General features: G+C 44.0%; 1 protein-coding gene across 3 annotated transcripts in view; it reads left to right on the top strand.

Moving 5' to 3' along the window:
• Positions 1 to 14,015, top strand: part of Cops7b (COP9 signalosome subunit 7B) — a 28,230-nt gene extending 14,215 nt beyond the window's left edge. For 2 of the 3 annotated variants that reach the window (XM_040753122.1, XM_040753121.1), the window contains exons 4-7: positions 3,542 to 3,630; positions 6,087 to 6,289; positions 8,318 to 8,423; positions 12,213 to 14,015. In XM_040753122.1, coding sequence (XP_040609056.1) covers positions 3,542 to 3,630; positions 6,087 to 6,289; positions 8,318 to 8,423; positions 12,213 to 12,371 — 557 coding nt within the window. In that variant the 3' untranslated portion in view covers positions 12,372 to 14,015. The remainder of the gene's footprint in view (positions 1 to 3,541; positions 3,631 to 6,086; positions 6,290 to 8,317; positions 8,424 to 12,212) is intronic. The other variant, XM_040753123.1, reaches the window with a different exon arrangement.
• The last annotated feature ends 270 nt before the right edge of the window (positions 14,016 to 14,285 follow it).

The raw sequence follows: 14,285 nt of genomic DNA, 5'->3' as shown, positions 1-14,285 counted from the left end.
TTAGGTGCGAGGCCTTGTGTCTATTTTCCCTCTCAGTGTTGGGATTTTGTCTGTTTTGAACCTGTGCTGGTTTTGTGTCTGTTGTCAGTCTCTGTAAGTTCATATGCACAGTGGTCCTGTTCTGTCTGGGTGATAGCTTTTCCTTGGAGTAGTCTACCACTTCTGGCTCTGAAAGTCTTTCCACTTCCTCTTCTGTGTAGATCCCTGCACTTTGAGGGGAGAAGAGTCTGATGAAGACATCCCCTTTGGGACAAGTGCTTCCAAGTCTGTGGGTCTCTGTGTTAATTACCAAGAAGAAGCGTCTCTGATAGGGCATTTAAATTATAATCATAAATCAGGAGTGGGCTGGCAAGATGGTTTAGCAGATGATAGTACTTGCTGTGCAAGGCTGACAACTTCTGTTCAGCCCTGACTCTGGAAAGTTGTTCCCTGACCCCCACATGCACATTGTAGCACAAATGTGCACACACACACACATTATGCACACCCACACAATAGTAGTAAGTAAAATATGAAGAAACATGAAATAATCAGGAGTGAGGTACTTGCATATCCAAATGTTACCCTTTAGCCGGGCATTGGTGGTGCACACCTTTACTCCCAGCACTCGAGAGGCAGAGGCAGGCGGATCTCTGTGAGTTCGAGGCCAGCCTGGTCTACAGAGAGAGTTCCAGGACAGCCTCCAAAACAATACAGAGAAGCCATGTCTGGAAAAACCAAAAAAAAAAACAAAAACCCAAAAACCAAAAAACCAAACAACAACAACAACAAAAAACAAATGTTGAGCCGGGCGTTGGTGGCGCACGCCTTTAATCCCAGCACTCGGGAGGCAGAGGCAGGTGGATCTCTGTGAGTTCGAGGCCAGCCTGGTCTACAGAGTGAGTTCCAGGACAGCCTCCAAAACAATACAGAGAAACCCTGTCTCGAAAAACCAAAAAAAAAAAAAAAAACCAAAAAAAAAAACAAATGTTACCTTTATTTGTAACTACCTTTATTTTTCTGTCTTTCTTAGTTTCATTTTCCTTTCCTTTCATCTCCTCTTCCTCTCTCTCCTCTTTTGATACTATGAAAGTAACCTGGTATTCAAGACTCCCTCTCCTGTTTCTTTGGCATTCCTTCTTCTCTCATTGACCACTTGTACTTACTCTGTGTCACTGTCCCATTGAAGAATTTGCCCCTTCTGGGTACGGGACATATTTTGTCACTGTCTAAGGAGGCAGCATTACACAGATTCTAGAACCAGACTGTCTGCGTTAGATTCTAGCTCCAGTTCTACTAGTTGTGTCTTTTAGTAAATTAAATGATCACATGTGTACCTCAGTTTTCCTATTTGTAAAATGAGAGAAATTTTACAAAAATTTTTAAAAAGATTTATTTATTTATTATGTATATAGTGTTCTGCCTGCAGGTCAGAAGAGGGCATCAGATCGACTTAGGGATGTTGTAAGCCACCATGTGGTTGCTGGGAATTGAACTCAGGACATCTGGAAGAGCAGCCAGTGCTCTTAACCACTGAGCCATCTCTCCAGCCTCTTGTTTTGTTTTTCAAGGCAGGGTTTCTTTATGTAGCCCTGGCTGTCCTAGGATTCACTCTGTAGACCAGGCTGCCTTTAAACTCACAGAAATCCAACAGCCTCTGACTCCCAGGTGCTGGGATTAAAGGCATGTGTCGTGTCTGTGGTGTGTGTGTGTGTCTGTGTGTTGTGTGTTTGTGTGTCCTGGCATATGAGTCTTTAGGCTAAATATTTTCAGGATTTAGAATTTTGTGAACTTAAAAATGTAACATGTGGCTGGAGAGATAGCTGTTAAGAGCACATGCTGCTTTTTTTGGTTTTTGAGATAAGATTTCTCTGTATTGTTTTGGAGGCTGTCCAGGAACTAGCTCTGTAGACCAGGCTGTCCTTGAACTCACAGGTATCTGCCTGCCTCTGCTTCCGGAGTGCTGGGACTAAAGGCGTGCACCACCCGCCAACGCCCGCCTTACATGCTGCTTTTGCAGAGGGCTGGAGTTCAGTTCCCAGCACCCACATCAGGCAGTTCAGTATCTCCAAAACTCCAGTTCCAGGAATCCAATGCTGCTGGCCTCTAAAGGTACCTGTACACGTGCAGATGCACACACACAGACACACGCACATAACTACAATCAATAAGATGTTTTTAAGGAAAGGTAATGTGATGGATGTGCCTTTTCTGTGAACTCATGGGGTGTGGCAGTAGCTGGCATTAAACACACTCATTATTTTCCCACAGAGCAGGTGCATATTCACAAGTAGGGTAAAACTGGAGTCAGTTCAGGGCAGGAATTGCTGCTTGATGCATTTCAACAGGATGCTTAGGAAAAAAATTCAGCCAGATGGTGGTGCACGCCTTTAATCCCTGCACTCAGGAGGCAGAGGCAGGTGGATCTCTGAGTTCAAGTCTAGCCTGGTCTCAGAGTGAAGTTACAGGATAGCCAAGATTACATGAAGAAGCCCTGTCTCGAAAAACCAAAAGTCAAATAAAACAAAATTGAGTGTCTTGGAGTTCAGAATTACGGTTAAAGAGGCTGAGGGCATTTGAAGTCTTGTCTCACGGAGTGGCTGTGAGGATGAGCTGCATGTGCATACGGGTGAATTGGACTGGGTGTGCTCTGTGACCGTGGTGACTATGTCATGTGTAGCTGTAACTGTGATCATTGATGTAATTACTAATTTTGTTCATCCCTCAAGGTTCATCTCAAATTCTTCTTCCATGAAAGCTTTTTGTTTTTTTGTACTTGCCAAATGAGATTGTATTTGTTTGTTCTTTCTCTGTCCCCTTTTTTCTTTTCTTCCTTTAGTCTCTTTGTCTTCCCTGCCCTCTACCTATCCTTTCTGGTAGTTTTATCTTTGCATTTGTAGATAGGGCAACATCTGATTGTAAGACTGAGGATTGTAAGACTGAGGATGGACTTGGTGGCTTACACCTGTATCCCAGCACTTGAGAGGCAGAGGCAAAAGCAGGTGGATCAGGAAGTCAAGGTTATCCTTGACTACATGAGCGTCAGGCCAACCTGTGTTAACGTAAAACCCTGTCTCAACTCCTTTTCCCTCAAAAAAAAAAAAATTAGCAATAAGACAAACCCGAGAGTTATTGAGTTATGTCACTCCACATAGTTGGTGCTCCTGGAGTTGTGTGGTACAGTCCTGGACAAAGCCCTGAGTCTTATTCCCTGAATCCCTGTAAGACATATGTATATTGCACATAACATGCTCAATGAAGGTATGTTGAACTTAATTGAGTTTCACAAGGGGCACCAACAGTTTCCCACTAAGATAGCTCATCATGTCATTTGTTTGTTCATATCTGGCTTTCATACTAAACTCCTGTGTAGAGACTGAGTCTTTGCTCCCTGGGAACATATGTTCTGGCAGAGAAGGTAGGGGCTGCTGAGCGAGTGCGCACAGTCATGACAGTGATCCAGTAGTAGATTTGGAGGGGGCGGGGGTTTATGAGCTTATCCTAAAAATAAATCCTAATTTTATTTTGTGTCTTGATTTTTGTGGTGGGTGGGACTGAGCAGCCAACAAGGAGAGCCTGCCAGAACTGAGCGCAGCTCAGCAGAACAAGTTGAAACATCTTACCATCGTGAGTTTGGCATCAAGGATGAAGGTACTGTCCCAGACTTTTCTTGTCTTTATCTGAACCCCAGCTCAGGTATCTTATTGGCATCAAAGAAAGACTTTGCAGCTAGTCATATCCTAAATGTGTGAAATGTGCTTGGCAGATAAAAAGATAACAACTAGGGGCTGAAGAGATGGCTCAGTAGTTAAGAACACTAGCCGGTCTTCTCGAGGTCCCGAGTTCAATTCCCAGCAACCACATAACCATCTGTACTGATATCTGGTGCCTTCGTCTGACCTGCAGGGATTCATGCAGACAGAACACTATATACATAATAAATACATAAATCTTTAAAAAATTTACTAAAATTTGTGGACAGTCACTTCCCGTTCTGTTTTGGAAAAGCAAGCCCAGCAGTCATTGATCGATTCGTTCTGGCAAGCTGTGCGACTTCATGCAGGGAAAGCACTTTGCCAGATTAAGAGGAGCCTGCTGCTTAAATGCTTTTAAAAGATACGTCTACAGCAGGTATCTTTTTTTTGACTGTTTTTGTTATGGTGATATCCACTCTCACTATGTGGTCCAGGCTATCCTCATTATGTTGCACAAATTGACCTTACTTACAATCATGGCAATCCTCCTGCCTTAGCCTCTCATACATACTGGGTTAAAGGTGTGTCATACCATGCTTGGCCTTAGTAAGGCTTCTTACAGCAAGTTAACAGCTTCCTGAATTTCCTAGTGTACTAAATTCATTGCACTAATGCTAAAGGAATGACTTGCTATGCTTGGCTGAGTGGATTTTACTTATTTTGGTGATGCTGGGGATTGAACTTAAGACTTGTGCATGTTAGGCAAGTGCTTCTTATCCTGGAGCCACAACCACTCACTTGTTCAGGTATATTTCTTTTCTTTTTTCTTTTGAGACAGGGTTTTAATGTGTAGCTCTGGCTGTTATGGAACTCGTTCTGTAAACCTGGCTGGCTTCAAACTCACATAGATCCACCTGCCTCTGCCTCCCAAGTGCTGGAGTTAAAGGCATGTGCTTGCCTGGCAAGATAGATATCTATTCTGTGGGATTTTCAGGGTTAACTGCATTAATTGGATTTTTAAAAAATGCCTTATCTACTAACTTTGTTTTTATTTATTTAATTTTCATATGCCAGTGTTAGGAACTATCCTGTCAAATTCCACCACATCATAACTGCAGGTTTTCTGCTTCGGTCAGTTTAGAAGAAGCCTTGCAGCTAGTAACTTTCAGCTTTTAACAGAGAAGGGCCAGACTCCATTAGTTTATAGTTGGTTTTGGCTCGCCTCTTCCTTACTTGTGTCTGTCTCTGTGAGAATATGCCTTTGACAGGGTGGCTTTTCTCCTGTGATCAAGAGCTGTGTGTTTGATGTCTTTTCATTGTTAATGTAATTGTATCTGATCTAATCCTGGATTTCCGGTTGTTAGCCTAGTGTTTCAGGCGGGAGGCTCCTCCTTGCTTTCTGTCCTTCCCTCCTTGTTGTGGAGATTAACTCGGGATTGGAGCTCAGTGCCTTGTGTGTGTTGTCTGCTGCTCCACCATTGTGCCACTCTCGTGGCCTAGTCAGCCCTGTTTTCCTGGTGGATGGGGGCACAAGTACCTTTTTCTTTTCCTGATCATGGACTCTCAAGCATGCTAAAGAGTAGGAAGACCGCTTCTTCCTTCGAAGCCTGCATTTGATACCCATCTGCCACCCCAGAGAGTGTGCTTTAGTCCACAGAAAACCCTTGTAGGTGTGCTTGCTGTGTTTCTCTCCTGTGCTCACCATCCTCCTGCCCCCTTCTACCTATCTAATCACTTTATTTCTAAGCTAGTCTGGTATCTCAGGATTTGTACAGTACATGTATTCAGATACAGTTTTTAGTATGAAGGGCTGTATTGGAGAGTTGATATGGGTTGCAAGAGTTTGAGAAACAAACACAAACTTTAGGATAGCTTCCCTGGCCACTCTAGGTAGTAGATATGCTGGCCTCAAGGTGATTTTGTTGTTGTTGTTGGTGGTGTGTATGAGTGTGTGTGGTTTTTGTTTATTTGTTTGTTTTGCTATGCTTCTACTGGACAAACTATCAGCTCAGTGTTTGGCATCTGTTTGAGGCTTGCAACCATTCAGCATTTTATGCAGTCTTCAAGCCTCCATTAGGTGGCAGTGTAGCACATACTGAATATCTTTCCTGCCGAAGGCTTGTTTAGCATCTATCATAGTATGAATGTGGAGGTTGAGAACTAGGTGAAGTCCAGGATATAGAGAACTAGGAAGGTGCTTTCTTGGGGGCTGTAGGGTCTTGTTTGGGTGTCACAGGTTCCACAGTTTATTTATCCACCTCCTATTGTCTAAGATATTGATGATTATCACTGGCCTGCATTGCCTAAGCACAGAGAGACAGCTATTGCCTTTGTGGGTAATACTTGAATGTTTTTGTTTCTTTACAATGCTTGCCAAGTGGTTTCTATAACTGTCATATGACCCATCTACAGTGTATCCCCTACTCTGTGCTGCTGAAGGACCTGGAGATGAGGAATCTTCGGGAGCTAGAAGACCTTATCATTGAGGCTGTCTATACTGACATCATCCAGGGCAAGTTGGACCAGCGAAACCAGCTGCTGGAAGTGGATTTCTGCATTGGCCGTGACATCCGAAAGAAAGATATCAATAATATTGTCAAGACCTTGCATGAGTGGTGAGCCTGGGAGATGGAGGGGAGCTTCTAGTGTGCCCTTTGTGCCTCTCTTTACAAAACTGTGACCTTCAGAAGTCAGCCAAGTGTTTGTGGTAGGCCTTGCGGGCAGCCAGGAAAACTGGACCTTAGGACACATAGACAGAGAATAGGGCTGCGTTTGTAATTACAGCTGTGTGACAAAGGAGTCATCCCAGCCTTCCTTGTGCCTGGGTTGTAAAACTGTCTTTAAATGCAGCAGGTTTGTTTAACAGTGGGCTATAAACTGTTTATGTGGAGATGCAGGTAGACTCTGCATCCTAACTGTGTGGCAGTAAGTCTGTACCTTCCAAACATAAACTCAGTTTGATCAAGATCAGGAAGTTAATGTTAAGCTAGTTAGTGCTGGTGGCACATTGTGAGGGATGTATCAGTGAACAGGCTTTGTGATTTGGAACACAGATGCATAGAGTATTTAACAACTGTCTGATTATATAAAGAATTGGGCAACTGGGTATGGTGGTACATGCCTATAATCCCAGCACTCAGGGTGCTGAAGTAGAAGGATTATGAATTGATGGCCAGTTGGAGAATCTAGTTTCCAACTGACCCCCCTGCCCCCCAAAAGTAAATTAATTTAGGAAGAGAACTGGGACTCTGAGATGTAGTCTTATTTTAGTGGAATTTGATGTTTGCAAAAGTGGTTATATGTTCTATAAGGATTTGCTATGGGATTTAAGTGATTTGGAGCTTATGAAGCCAGAGCTTCTTAGGGTACCATGAGGAAGAGTTGAGGGAGAGAGCATTATTGGGAGTGGTGAGAGTGTCCCATATAGGGGTGTATCATGCTGTATATCATTAAGGAAAGTGGACAACTTTGTGCTGGAAGATAGGGAAATTTGCTTTTTTTTGTGGGGGGGGGCAGGGTAACAGGGATTTGTTCTCTAGCCCAGGGTTGCCTGGAATTGTGTATCCCAGGTTTGAGGGATACATGGTTTAAACCCAGTTTAAGGTTTGCCCTAAACTCTGACTTTGCCTCCCAAGTGCTGCCACACCCAGATTTTTTTTTTGAAGATTTATTTATTAGTGGTACATACCTTTAGTCCCTCAGAAGGTAGAGGCAGGAAGATATCTGTGAGTTGGAAGCCAGCCTTGTCTACAGAGTGAGTTCCAGAATAGCCAATGCTATATAGAGAAACCCTGTCTCAGGGCAAAAAAAAAAGTATTTTATTTTATAAGTGTCTTCCTTTCATGTGTAGGAGGGCACTGTGGGTTTATCTGTCACCCATAGAGGTCAGAAGAGGGCATCAGATTCCTGGAACTGGAGTTATGGATGCTTGTGAGTTTATGCATGAGTGCTGGGAACTGAACTTAGATCCTCTGTGAGAGCAGCAAGTATCCTAACCATTGAGCCATCACTTCAGCCACTAAAAGCTCACAGAATTCCTATTTAGGTGTTAGAGGTGATTTAGAAACAGAATTATTGTCCTGAGAGATAAGTACAAATATGGCAAAATGTTGACCATATGGCTGGTATGTGAATATTCATTATATCACTTTTCCAAAACTTTTGTTTCTGAGAAAGGATCTCAGTTTGCAGACCTGGCTGGTGTTGACCAGTCTAACCTTGAACTCCGTAATCTGTCTGCCTCTGTTTCCTGAGTGCTGGAATTAAAGGCTATGTCACCGAGCCCAGTCTGTTTTTAAAATTTTTAAATAAAAAGTGGGAAAATAAAAGTGAGAATTTGTTGGTAACTAGGAAATAGCTTCAAATTCTCAAGAAAAAGGCAGTCTCTAGAATTGTATGCTTTCAGAAAATGTATTTTCTCTGTTGGAGAAAGGGATCAGTCAGGGTTACCTATAGCGTTTGTCCCTCATTCAGACTTAGTCTGTACAGCTGTCTCTAGTGGGCTGCAAAGGCTGGAAACTGGAGCTGCATTCCAAGAAACTCCCCACAAGCCACTGTGTCTATGAACTTGTTTGGAAGGAGAGAAGGGGCTGGTGCAACCATTTGGCTTCACGGCCGTTTATGGCTGGGTGTCTCCATTGCAGGTGTGATGGCTGTGAGGCAGTTCTGTTGGGCATTGAACAGCAAGTTCTGAGAGCCAACCAGTACAAAGAAAACCACCACCGGACTCAGCAGCAGGTGGAGGCAGAGGTAAAGAGAAAGGGGACATTTGTTCCTCTCTTTAGGCCTAGATACTAGTTTGCAGTGTTTTTGTTTTTGTCATGTGCTTTCATGTGAATGCAACAAATAGCCCCTAAATATGCCTTGGGTTTGGTACTGGAATGTAGGGATTTAGCAGAGACTATAGGATACGTAATTCTCCAGTGTACACACACTTTGCAGCTACTGAGGAAGAGAAATGTTGGAGATGTGTTTTAAAAATGGATAGCTGGAGAGATGGCTCAGCAGTTAAGTGGGTTCACTGCTCTTGCAGGACCAGCACCCACAAGGCAGCTCATCACCTGAAACTCCAGTTTCAGGGGATCCAGTGCCTTCTTCTGGCCTCCATGGCTTGCTCTCACATGTACACAGATATATGCTCAGGCACACTCATATACACATAAAATAAATATTAGAAAATATTGAAATTTGAAGGAAATGTGAGGAAAGGGCAAGGTTACCTCTTCATACCAGTTAAGTAACCTATTAAGTACTAGTTTGTTTGTTTGTTTTTTGAAACAGGGTTTTTCTGTGTAGTCCTGACTGTCCTGGAACTTGCTTTGTAGACCAGGTTGGCCTCAAACTCACAGAGATCTGCCTGCCTCTGCTTCCCAAGTGCTGGGATTAAAGGCGTGTGCAACCACCACCTCGCCTTAATTACTAGCTTTTTTTTAAATTTAATTTTGTTTTTTAAAATAATGTTTAAATTTTATTTTACAAACCCATCCTAGTTCCCCTTCCTCCCCTTCTTCTACTCCTCCCATGGCGAGTCAACAAAGTCACATTGAGTTGAGGCAGGACTGAGGCTCTCCCCTCTGTATCTGGGCTGAGCAAGGTATCCCTCCAAAGGGAATGGGCTCCAAAAAGCCAGCTCATGCAATGGGAATAAATCCTGGTTCCACAAGTACTGGCTTTCTAGGAAACTTAGACAGACTGATGTAGGAGAGAGGGCAGAGTACAGAGCCTTGTTGATGGTTCTCATCATCCCCTGGCTGAGCCACGCTTCAGCTTATGGTATCCTCACCTGAACACGTGTCTACAAAGAGCAAAGGAGACTCTGTGACCTTCTGTGGTGTTGCTTCTCTTATGCTTGACTCAGATTTATCACCATTTTTTCAACTGAGTAGGTGAGATATAATTTTTCCCATTTGTCCTTAAATTACATTGCTGTTCTCAAAGGGGAGAAACTTGGTGTTTTCCTTCCAAATCTTAGAACAAATACTTCCTGGTGAGTTGTGCCTTCTAGAGCCTCCCTCCGAGTTCAGTCACCTATGACAGAATGCCTAAGAATTATCTCGTTTTAGCCTTTTATAGAAATAACATTATTTAAATATAGTAGCATTCCAAGGCTTTGCAGTGTCTCTGAGCAGGCATTCTGGGGGGAAAGGAATGATGGCTTGCAGCACCAAAAAGATCCTCTTCATTACATTTGCTTTGGAATCTGTTTTTCTTTATATTTGAATGTGCCTGCGTATGGTGTTCTGTGGAATGTTAATATATAGCTATTGTTACACATTCACAAAATAGGCTATGTTCCCCTCACGTAGGTAATAGAACAAGAGTAAATGCTATTTTTTATTGTGTAGAAAATCCCTCAGGAGTTAAGTTGTTACAGTGTGCTAAATCCATGCCTCCTGGGTACCTTATAGAGAGCAATTCTTACCATTGCTCACGTGTCTATAGCATTTTCTGTGGGCTTGATTTCTGTTTGCTCTTTTTTGCTTTTTCTTGCTTTTTAAAATTCATCCCAGGCTCACTTCAAGCTTTCTATCCTCCTGCCTCAGCCTCTGGAGTACTGGGACTATACTTACCTGTCACCACACCTGTCTGTCTCTCACACCTGCCCTAAGCTCTCACATTCCCTCCCCAAATTTCCTCCCCTGGGGAGCTCTTTATTTCTCTTGCTTGTCTTAGGGTCTCTGATCTCTGATAGTACCAGGCTACATTTTATTAACAGGTGTGCCCCACTGAGAAATTCCTGGTGCCTGTGCTTTGAAAAGCTCTATGAACTCTAGATTTCCCATGTAGGGGTGGGACAGAGGCAGCCTCTAAACCTGTCCTTGAGGAAGGAAACCTGAAAGATTTAGGTCAAAGAAGACATACTTGTGGGAGTCCTTGTTATCAAATTGGTTAGAAAGATGTGTTGCAGATGACTGGGTACCTTCAAGTCTTTGAGGCTAAAATGGGTTTAGCTGGTAAACCTGCCTGGCAGCTGTTCTTGAGTACTGGACATGAGTGTCTACACTCAGTCCGGTGCTGCCTGGCTGGAGCACTAGTTGTCATTGTCTGTCTTTCTGTCTGTCACCTATTTTTCTCCCTTTGTGTGTATATTTGTGGGTACAGGTGCCCAGTGAACTACCTCAGGTGTCATTCCTGGGTACTTTCCTACTGTTTTTTGAAACTGAGTCTCTCCTTGACCTGGAAATCTCCAAGTAGGCCAGGCTAACTGGTTAATGAGGACCAGGGATCTATCTCTGCCACCTGAGCACTGGAATGTAAATGTCTTCTACTATGCTTGGTATTTTGTATGGGTTCTAGAACCAAATTCCCCTTGTGCTTGCAAGGTAAGCACTTTGCTTGACCATATTTTTGCCTTACCCTACTAGGTGTATTTTTTTTTTAAACAGAGTTGTGATTTTATTAAAAGACTATCTTTTAGACATGATCTTACTGTGTAGTCCTGGCTAGCCTAGAACTCACTGTGTAGATCAGGCTGGCCTTGAACTCACATAGAACTGCCTACCCTCATCTCCCCATCGTTAGGATTAAAGGTATGTGCCACCATGTCTGGCCAAAGACATTTAAAAAAGATTTCACTTTGTTTATGTGTCTATTGTGTGCCCATATGAGTGTATGCCACATGTATTTGGGTACCTGAGGAGGCCAAAAGAGGTTGTCAGATCCCCTACAATTATGGTTGATTATGAGTTGCCAGATGTGGATGCTGGGAACTGAACTAGGGTCCTTTGCAAGAGCAGCAAGTACTCTTTTTTTTTTTTTTTTTTTTTTTGGTTTTTCTAGACAGGGTTTCTCTGTATTGTTTTCGAGGCTGTCGGTCCAGCCTGGCCTCGAACTCACAGAGATCCGCCTGCCTCTGCCTCCCGAGTGCTGGGATTAAAGGCGTGCGCCACCACCGCCCGGCGAGCAGCAAGTACTCTTAACTGCTGAGCCATCTCTCCAGCCTCAATCTGAAGAAACTTTTGAACATCATAAAATGTATTCCCAAATCCTGAAAAGCACTGAATTTTGAACATCCCAGGTTTGAGTCATTTCAGATACTGGATACTCAACCTACATAGTGATACTGATTCATTATGTAACTTGCATCCACTTTGACCTGGAAAGCTTACTCTGAGATGTTCCCAGAGTGAGGTAAATAGAAGGCTGTTTATGCTAGTACGAAACATTAATTCTTAAACTAGAAACATGTGGACTGGGGAGATGGCTCAGCAGGAAAGGATGCTTGCTGTTCTTCAGAGGACTCAAGTTCAGTTCACAGCACCATGGGTGACTCACAAGTCCCTGTAGCTCCAGCTCTGCGAGAACTGATGCCCTTTTCTAGTCTCTGAGGCCATCTTTCCAGCTCCTAGCTCCATGTTTTTGCTGAACTCATTTCCATTTCATCTATAAGTAGCCTGTTTGTCTTCTGGGTTTCTGAATCATTTTAGATTTTGTTGCAGAGGATTTGGGCTGCTTCTCCGGGTGGTCCTGTAGTGAGCAGGATTTGGTGAGTTTCAGGTATGTATAGGCAGGTCACACAAGTTTTGTTTCTTCTTCTAGGTTAGCAACATCAAGAAGACACTCAAAGCAACAGCATCCTCCTCAGCTCAGGAAATGGAACAACAGCTGGCTGAGCGAGAGTGCCCCCCTCATACTGAGCAGAGGCAGCCCACTAAGAAGATGTCCAAAGTGAAAGGTCTGGTCTCCAGCCGCCACTAGGGCTGGCTGGGGCAGCTGGTACTCACCAGGCCTGGGTCAGGTGGGGAGGGGATACCCAGGGCCTATTCCTCCTCTCTCTACCTGCAGTGAGTTCCAGACCTGCCCACCCCTCACCAGTACCTCCCCATCCATTGGTACCATTGTGGAAAACGAGTGCTCCTCCTTCACCTCCTTCCCTAGTTGTCCCCTTCAGACTCAGGGGCTCAATGGATGCCATGCTACCAGGGTCCGACACTGCCCAGCTTCCCTCCAGGGTTCCTTGTCTCTGTGTATGGGCTGCCTCCCTCCCAGTCGTTCTTTTGCTCCGTGTCATTTTGTCAGGCTGGTTCTAAGCTGGAGGCAGTTTACCCAGCCCTGAGGGATGACTCTGAGTGAAGAGGTGGCCTTGCTTCCCCAGCCCCATGTGCCACGGTACCCACAAAGGTGCAAGTGTCTCTAGTCAGGTAGCCACGTTGTTCCCTCTCCGGCCTTACCCCTGTTGGCAGTGCTAGTTCAGGCTGTGGAGAGATGTGGTGCTGGGCTCTGTTTACTAAACCTTTGGGTTTTCAGCCTCTTAAGCCCAGCCAGGATCTCTCACCAAGTTGGGAGCACTGGGCTGACTCACCTCTGGTGTCTGAGTATGAGTAGAGGTTGCGTGGGGTCCATGGGCGGCAGAAGGTGTTTCTCCTGGCCTGGTGTCCTCTGCTGGCCACTCCTTCTGCTGTCTTTGACTGCTCAACCTTGATTTGGCACTTAGACCCAGTTGCCCACTGGGATTATCTGCCAACATTTGCTCTCCTGAGATCTGTCATGCCTCCGGCTGCCCCTGGGGTAGGAATGGTGATGCCGAGGACCCTCAGACTGGTGAAGGACCATTGCTGCTTTTCTCTCTCCTTCCTGCCCCTCCCTGGCTGGTGACCCAGAGCCCTCTGATGACATCATACTCCTGGCCAGACAAAAGGACTTGACTAGACTTTCTGAACTTGAACAGTTTCAGGTTATATTTTAATTTTTTTTTTGTACAGGTTGATTCTAATACATTTCAACATGCTTTTTTCTCCTTTTGTGTCAATGATTGTTATAGTCTAATCGCCGGGAATTTCTCACCTGGTCGGAGGGAGGGAGGCAGTGTGTGTGAGTGTGTGTGTGTGTGTGTGTGTGTGTGTGTGTGTGTGTGTATGTATGTATGTATGTATGTTTTGTTTTTCTAAGGAGAAGTGTGTGTGTGTGTGTGTGTGTGTGTGTGTGTGTGTGTGTGTGTATGTATGTATGTATGTATGTATGTATGTATGTTGTTTTCCTAAGGGGAGGTGGAGGCCCTGAACTGATGAAAACTTCATTGAAGAAAAAGCACATTTTAGAAAAAAAGAACAGAAGTGTAGATTTGGCATATGTGACTGTGCATTATGGGGTTGTACCGGTGGGTTTGGAGAGCAGTAATTTGGGTGGTTTAGAGAATGTGACTCTGTTTTAGTAGCATAGTTAAAAAGTGGGTTGATGCAGTGTTAAAAGTATTGTTTTCCTTTTATGTTGGTCCATTTGCTGATATAACACTATGCCTAACCAAAAGTTAAGTTTGATTCCTAAAGTGTGTCTGATGAATCCCCAGATCACATCTCTATGGAAGAGGGGTCCTGTTATTAAATAAATGTGGCACTCCCTGAATCCCATATCCTCACTGGAAATTCATTACTAAGGTCTTGGAGGCATCCTGTGGCTAAAACCCATCCACACTGATTTCTCCACCAGATTTTTTTGGGTATTGGTATTCTAATGGGATACATTTTGGGCAAGTTTTGGGAAACATGTACTTCTCAAAAACCCTAAGAGATGCAGAACAATTCTCTGCTTTTCATAGAATTTTTTTCCCCATTACTCTTTCTGAACCCCAGACGGGACACTTTGTGAGCAAACTTCTGTTCATTCTTTCTTCTT

This window comes from Mesocricetus auratus, unplaced genomic scaffold (genome assembly GCF_017639785.1).
Source record: "Mesocricetus auratus isolate SY011 unplaced genomic scaffold, BCM_Maur_2.0 Super-Scaffold_100010, whole genome shotgun sequence".
In the NCBI taxonomy this organism is placed as follows: Eukaryota; Metazoa; Chordata; class Mammalia; order Rodentia; family Cricetidae; genus Mesocricetus; species Mesocricetus auratus.
Note: the sequence above shows the minus strand (reverse complement) of the source record. Positions and strands in the feature narration are given on the sequence as shown.